Source organism: Aedes albopictus, chromosome 3, assembly GCF_035046485.1.
Source record: "Aedes albopictus strain Foshan chromosome 3, AalbF5, whole genome shotgun sequence".
NCBI lineage: Eukaryota > Metazoa > Arthropoda > Insecta > Diptera > Culicidae > Aedes > Aedes albopictus.
Window position 1 is genome coordinate 414,832,675 of NC_085138.1, and position 7,665 is coordinate 414,840,339.

At 42.5% G+C, this 7,665-nt stretch overlaps 1 protein-coding gene across 1 annotated transcript; it reads left to right on the top strand.

Moving 5' to 3' along the window:
- Positions 1 to 328: 328 nt before the first annotated feature.
- Positions 329 to 1,914, top strand: LOC134291035 (uncharacterized). The gene is made up of 2 exons (XM_062858294.1): positions 329 to 930; positions 1,715 to 1,914. Coding segments are annotated over exons 1-2 (603 nt in total). The 3' UTR covers positions 1,716 to 1,914.
- The last annotated feature ends 5,751 nt before the right edge of the window (positions 1,915 to 7,665 follow it).

The following is a 7,665-nucleotide window of genomic DNA, read 5'->3' on the forward strand; positions in this document are numbered from 1 at the left end:
ATTAACAAGAATCATTGTTGCCGGTTCCAAGCCCGGGTAAAGGAGGAGGATATATGTGGTGATGACCATAGCCACACGAATGCCTAATACGGTCTAACCCCGAATCTACGGTGTAATGCGACCCGTGCCTATGGATGCATGGTTGGGGGGTGAAACAAATACTCAGTCGCGAACGGAGCCTGTGGGGTACCAGGGAGAACCCCACAGTATTCATACCTTGCTGCGTTAATGCAGGGCTCTGGCGCAGTCGACCTCTACTTCCCGTGCGACTCGTGGGAACAACAATGAGCAACAACAACAAACAAAATAAAACAACAGGTGCCAAAAAATGGACACTGACCAGGGAGATTCGCTGGAGCAGCTCGAAGCACAGCTAGATAGTAAATCACTGGAAAATCTGTCCAGTTGTCCATCGATCAATTTGGACACTCCAAAGAACTCCGAGATGGAAGACAGCGACGAGGACGATCGAGTAAGCGTCACTATCAAGACATCAAGGGGATCAACCGTTGCAAATCCGGAACAATCTCAGCAAATGGACCGAATCAAGCTGAGTGGTGCCGGTAAAAAGCGACTGAAAAAACTGCTAGATCAGGGCTATGACAAAGACGAGGCCTATCGCCTTGCCTACAGGCCAAGCGTGCAGTCAGAACCATCGAAAAGGCCTAGAGATGACCTATCGAGTGGTGAGAAGCCACAACCCAAAAAGACAAAAGGGACATCAACACCAACGGGAAGGCCGCACAAAGACCATTCTCGAAAATCCCTAGCCACATCATCGGTGAACATCCGGCTGCAACGGCAAAGAGATCCAAACTTCCAAGATGGAAGGGCAGAGGCAGATGCTGTCCACATGCAACCCGGTACCTCGAAAGTTGCGAACAAGAAGACAAACGAAGACGCTGAACGCTCCAAACCCGGGAAACTGTGGTAGTTAAGTAAGGTTAATCATAGTAGGCTTGACTTTTAGGATAGACCATATGAATATTGTAAATGACTGACATTCAATAAACAACTGTTGAACTGGAAACAAGTCTTTACTTCAATTTCAGAAGTGGGATACCGCCAAATGTTCAAGATGTTGTCGATCAGACAGAGACATGCGGATGCAGAAGATTCGGAAAATTTCGGAACTGGTTTTCCTTTTGCGAATCAACAAAATACATCTGAAGCATATAAGTCTGGTACTCAAATATCTGTGGAAGGTCGATCCTTGATTGGTGAAAACGTCTGTCGAATGTTGGTCAACGAGATGCCTGAAAAAATGAATCAAGAAAGACACTCTACAGTTTCTGGAGAAGGATTAGTTCGTGCGTTCAAATTGGATGAAATTTTTTTCCTATTACCAAGCTATTCGGGAGCCAGCGGGGATAATTTTGAACACTTCGAGAATGTGGCGAATCAAATGAAAAACCTTTTCAAGATTAACGACGAAGTGATGAAGTTGATGGTTATGAAACGTCTTACTGGCGTGGCGCAGATTTGGTCAGTGTCGCAGCAGAATTTGATGACGATGAATCTTCAGGAACTTTTTAGAAGCATGAAGGAAGTGTTTTCAGTCAAGACAAGTTCGTTGGAGCTCTAAATGTGGTAGTTAAGTAAGGTTAATCATAGTAGGCTTGACTTTTAGGATAGACCATATGAATATTGTAAATAACTGACATTCAATAAACAACTGTTGAACTGGAAACAAGTCTTTACTTCAGAAACTGAGAGTCCCAGGTAAACAGGCTAAAGCTGGAAGTTGCAGTCAACTCGGGAATACGAAGGTCCCAGATAGGAAAACAGAGGCAGCAGCAGGGCGAAGTCAACCCGGGAAACCGAAAGTCCCAGGCACGAAGCAAAAAGCAAAAACTGCTCATACTCTACCCGGGAATATTAAAGTCCCTGGTAAGGTGGCATTGGCAGTAGCTGAGAGTCAAGCTGAGAGTCGTCTATCAAGGAATCTAAAAGTCCCAGATAGAAAAACTAAGCCCACTGCTACTCAAAATCCGCTATACACGGAGGTTGTGAGCCAAGTACGCATAGGAATAATACCAAAGGACTATCCGACTACAGCTCTAACAACACAACAGCTAATATTGGTACAAGACACCATTATTAACAAAGTAGTGGAAAATCGGGGAACAGATGTAAAACCGATTTTCAGATGCTGCACCATAAAAACAGGCTTCCTTGTTATCAACTGCCACGACCAGGCTACAGCGGACTGGTTAAAAAGGATAACTCCGAGCCTACTTGTATGCGAGGGAGTTGAGTTGATAGCGGTCGACGAAAAGAACATTCCTAGATCGGAAATCTTGGTAGCCTACCTGCCGAAAAGCGCCACTAAAAGCAACGAGCAAATAATGGCATTCATCGAGTCACAGAATGACTTGGACACGGATTCCTGGAGAATTCTGCAAAGATCTTCCCCTAACGGAAATGATGTTGAGCTGGTTCTCACAGTGAACGAGGACTCAATGCAGAAATTGACAAGATGGGGATTCCAAATCAACTACTTGTACACTGCAAAACTACGTCGGGTCAAGAAAAGCAGGATCGACAAGCAGGACAGTAACACTGACTGTATAGAGGTTCAGGATATGGCAATGGAAACGGAAGTCGCCAGTATGATACAGGGCAAAGACCTAGGGAACACGCTGCCGGGCCCTCAAGTGGACCAGCAGCAACAAATTCCTGGGCCAAGTCCGGTAAATACTACTGGTGATGGATGTGAAAGTTCGTCTAAAACTGAATCCCAAGAAGGAACTGCTAAAACGAATCCGAAAAAGGATAACAACCGTGGTGAGAACAACAGTCGTTCACTGGGAATGCAAAAGAAGGTCCCAGAAATCTCCAAAGAGTCCACCACAAAAGGCACAAAAACTAAGCCGACGATCCGCCAGTCACAAAAAAGCGGATCGTCAACGCTATGACCAACATAAAATTGGTTCAGGCAAACCTACAGCATGCAAGAGGGGCATCAGGCGTACTTTTGCAAAGGTTTGCCAAAGAAGACCTCGACCTGGCGTTAGTACAGGAACCGTGGGTCAACAATCATAGGGTGATGGGCCTTACTACACCAAAATGTAAGTTACTCTATGATGATAGCCATCCTTCTCCAAGGACAGCTATCTTAGTAAATGGAAGGATTAATCCCAAGTAACACACTTGTTATCGAAGAGTCACGGCGGCGCAGGTTTTTGTTGCGGAAAAGTCACTGTGACTTTCTTCTAGCAAGTAAGTATTTATTTGTTAGAAGTAAGTCACAGTGACTTCTGCGCAACAAAAACCTGCGCCGCCGTGACTCTTCGGTGACAAGTGTGTTACTTGGGATTTTACTCCCATTACAGAATTTATCAAACGAGACATCGTAGCCATCAGGGTGGAGGTTCCAACAACCAGGGGTAAGTCTATCGTTAATATAGCATCAGCTTACTTTCCTGGTGATGAAGAAGAAGCTCCGACGTCCTCAATCTGTGAACTTGTCACCAGCTGCAGACAACAAAACCAGCAATTTATTATCTGCTGCGATGCCAACGCTCACCACACTGTATGGGGAAGCAGTGACATCAACAAACGAGGTGAGTCCCTTTTAGACTATATTTCTGCTAATAACATTGATATATGTAACAGAGGGGACAAACCAACATATGTTAACTCAAGGCGACATGAAGTACTTGATTTAACACTTTGTAGCCAAATTCTAACAGATAGAATTACCTCTTGGGAAGTATCTGACGAGGTATCTCTCTCAGATCATAACCTTCTCTATAGAGAGGGGAGAGACCGTGAGGGAATTCTATCAAGACCCCAGGAACACCAACTGGGATCTCTACAAGCAAATTCTTGCGACCAAGCAACCTCTGCTGGACGAAAAAATAAGAACAGCAGAGTAACTAGAAGAAGCTTCTAGAATGGTCGCTAACAAAATTATACAAGCATACTACGAAAGTTGTCCACAAAGGGAAAGGAGTTCAAACAGGAAAGTCCCTTGGTGGAAGTGGAACAACGCTCTACAAAAAATGAGGGGGAAAGTAAGAAAACTCTTCAACAGAGCAAAAGCAACTTCGGATTGGGGCCAATATAGAAAGGCTCTAACCGAATATAGCACTGAAATAAGGAAAAGCAAACGAAGACATTGGAGATTCATGTGTGAAAACATCCAATACACTTCAGAAGCGGCCAGGCTTCAAAAAGTCCTTTCTAAGGAACACTCAAATGGCCTAGGCAACGTTAAGAAGGATAATGGCACATTCACCAGAAGTCCGTCAGAAACATTGGAAGTACTGATGGAAAAACATTTTCCAGGCTCATTTGCTGTTGATGAAAATTCATCGGGACAATTGAGGACAAATTCTGGACGCAATACGAACAGAAAAGATGCACTCATGGAATCCCGAAAAATTTTCACAGTGGCAATGGTGGACTGGGCAATAAATTCCTTCGACCCTTTCAAATCTGCTAGAGAAGACGGCATTTTTCCGGCGCTAATACAGCACGGTAGGGACATAATCGTCCCTGCTTTAGTTGAGATGTTTATTAGTAGCATGACACTTTGCTACATTCCCAGTTGGTGGAATAAGGTAAGAGTGATATTCATACCAAAAAACGGCAAACGGGACAAAACACAACCTAAAGAATACAGGCCAATAAGCCTAACCTCAATTATACTCAAAATAATGGAGAAGATTCTGGATGAGCATATCAAAGGGACAAAACGTAAAAAAAAAAAAATCCCTCAAAAACTACTCTTGTAATTTTTGGAAGAAAAAGAAATGTCAATATAAAGGCACCGTCCTTGGATGGGGTACAGTTGACATTCTCCTCCAGGGTGAAATATTTAGGAGTCATACTAGATAAAAAACTGAACTGGAGCGAACATCTAGAGCATGTAGTAAATAAGGCAACAACTGCTCTTTGGGCCTGTCGGAGAGTGATCGGGGGAAAGTGGGGGCTAAAACCCAGGATAGTTCATTGGATCCACCTGGCAGTTGTTAGACCCAAAGTCTCTTATGCCTCTCTAGTCTGGTGGCCTAAGACCAAAACCAAAACAGCCCAACGAGTGCTGGCTAAACTTCAACGTTTAGCAACATTGTCAATAACAGGAGCTATTCGAAGTACTCCTGGTTCAACACTAGATGCCTTAATGCATCTGCTACCCTTGCACCAATTTGTGCAACTAGAGGCGAAGAAAAGTGCCTTGAAGTTAAAAAGATATAAGAACATCTTAGAAGGCGATCTAACAGGACATTTGGAAATCTTAACCAATGTTACTATAAATCCACTAGTAATACAAAATGAAGACTGGATGGAACCAAAATTCATCTTAGATATACCATACAAAGTTTCGATTGATGATCGGAGCGTATGGGAATCAGGAGGACCAACGGAGCGACCAGGATCTATTGTATTCTATACGGATGGATCGAAAATGAGTGATAGAACTGGGGCTGGAGTATATGGACCCAGACTAAACTCGCCATACCAATGGGTAAATGGCCAACGGTGTTCCAAGCTGAAATTCAAGCTATTTTGGAATGCGCTGCCATCTGTCTTAAAAGAAAATATAGACATGCGAATATCTATATCTTTTCAGACAGTCAGGCAGCTTTAAAGGCAGTCTGCACATTTGAATGTTATTCTAAGCTAGTATGGGAGTGCATTACACTACTGAAGGAACTGGCTGGAAGGAATACTGTAAAATTATTCTGGGTACCAGGTCATTGTGGAATTGCAGGCAACGAAATTGCGGACCAGCTAGCTAGGGAGGGATATCTGGGTGCCTTGTATGGACCGGAACCCTTCTGTAGAGTATCATGAAGTGCTCTATCGATGGAGCTAAAAAAAATGGGAGAAACAGAGCGTAGGAGCAAACTAGCATACTGCACCTGGAATATCCCAGTCAAAGAGATTCATCGTGCCAAGCGTGAAAAACACACTACTGAAACTTAGTAAACGCGAATTAAGTGTGTACACAGGATTGTTAACCGGGCACTGCCCATCTCGACACTTTTTATTGAAGCTCAAGAAGATTCAATCAGAAGAATGTCGGTTCTGTGGTTTCAACTCTGAAACCTCGGAACATCTACTTTGTGAGTGTAGTTTTCTCTTTAAGAAGAGAGAACGTTATTTCGGTGGATGCATCATGCATCCCCGAGATATCTGGTGGAATATAAATCCCAAGAAGGTAGTGGCTTTCATTTTGGAAGCTATTCCAGACTGGGGTATAACGCAGGCCTAAAAAAAAAAACAATCGCTAGTTCTTAATACTAGTGAGTGTACTAATGTACTGCATAAAGTAACTGGGTCTTACCAGAATAGATCAATTAATGGTCGCAGTGGTTGTGTACCCCTACAGGGGAAAAAAAGGGTGATAACGACTTAGGGCAGGGGTTCTCAAACTTTTCCACCTTGCGACCCACTTTTGATTATAACAGAATTTGGAGACCCACCAGCACAGCATGTATTTTCATAACATAAGTCATTTTTGAAAATTTGAACAGATTTTTTTGAATTGCTTCTTCTTCTTCTTTTTTATGGCTCGACATTCCCTCTGGAGCTTGGCCTGCCTCTCTTCAAAACTTAGTGTTCTTTGAGCACTTCCACAGTTATTAATTGAAGGGCTTTCTTTGACTGCCATTGCATGAATTTGTATATTGTGAGGCAAGTACAATGATACACTATGCCCAGGGAGTCGAGAAAGTTTTCCCGACCGGAACGGGAATTGAACCCGCCGTCTCCGGATTGACGATCCATAGCCTTAACCACTAGGCTATCTGGAGACCTTTGTTATATAAGTTAAGTTGTATCAAACACGTTCAATTGAATAGTGTGATAAACTTACGTTACCCAACAATAATTCTTATTTGAAGTTTTTTTAAATAGCTTTTTCTGTTTTCCCAAAAATATCAAAATAATATTGATATGTCAAAGCAATTAGTTTCAGTGAACTTGCTATCTGAAGAATTTAAGATAAGTTTGCAAATTTCTCAAACAAATTTGACCATTCCTTCTTCGTGCATTATTACAGTACTCCACAGGTTTGAGGAATTCTGTCACTCATTTAAAAAAAAAATGCTTTGGAGGTATAGTAGCAACTTTATGCTTATGTAAAAATTTAAGAATTTTCTGTTGAATGAAGGTGCTGGTGCACTGCGTTGTCACTCAAAATCGTACATTTTGACGTGCATAAATTTTAAAATTCATCAAACAGATACTGATTAAAATGCTACTCAATGTTTACGCGAGTAGGCATACATTAAGTAAGTTTTTTAGAATTATAGTGCTGCTATATGGTAAATGTTCAAAATACCGAAATTCAGGGAAAATTTTACGAAGCTCTGCTGATATATACTATTAATTCGGTGGTGGTTCACTGATTCTTCCAGAGAGAGTTTTTAAATTTCGAAACATGATTCGACATAAGTAAAGGGTGATCTTATTAGAACATCGCACAAACTTTCGCGACCCACCGAAAATCAGCCCGCGACCCACCAGTGGGTCGCGACCCATAGTTTGAGAAACGCTGACTTAGGGTCGTTACACCGGAACCGGTTCCAGAACACTACCGGCTCAGATATGGTCTGACACTATTTTCTTGCTAACCGTCCATCAGGTAATCGAAAATGCCGCAATGTAATGTATGAGTTTGTTGCATTTTAATGTCCAGCTCCGTCCAGG

Coding starts and splice junctions, on each gene's coding strand:
- LOC134291035 (XM_062858294.1), top strand. CDS start 329: ATGGACACTGACCAGGGAGATTCGCTGGAGCAGCTCGAAGCACAGCTA.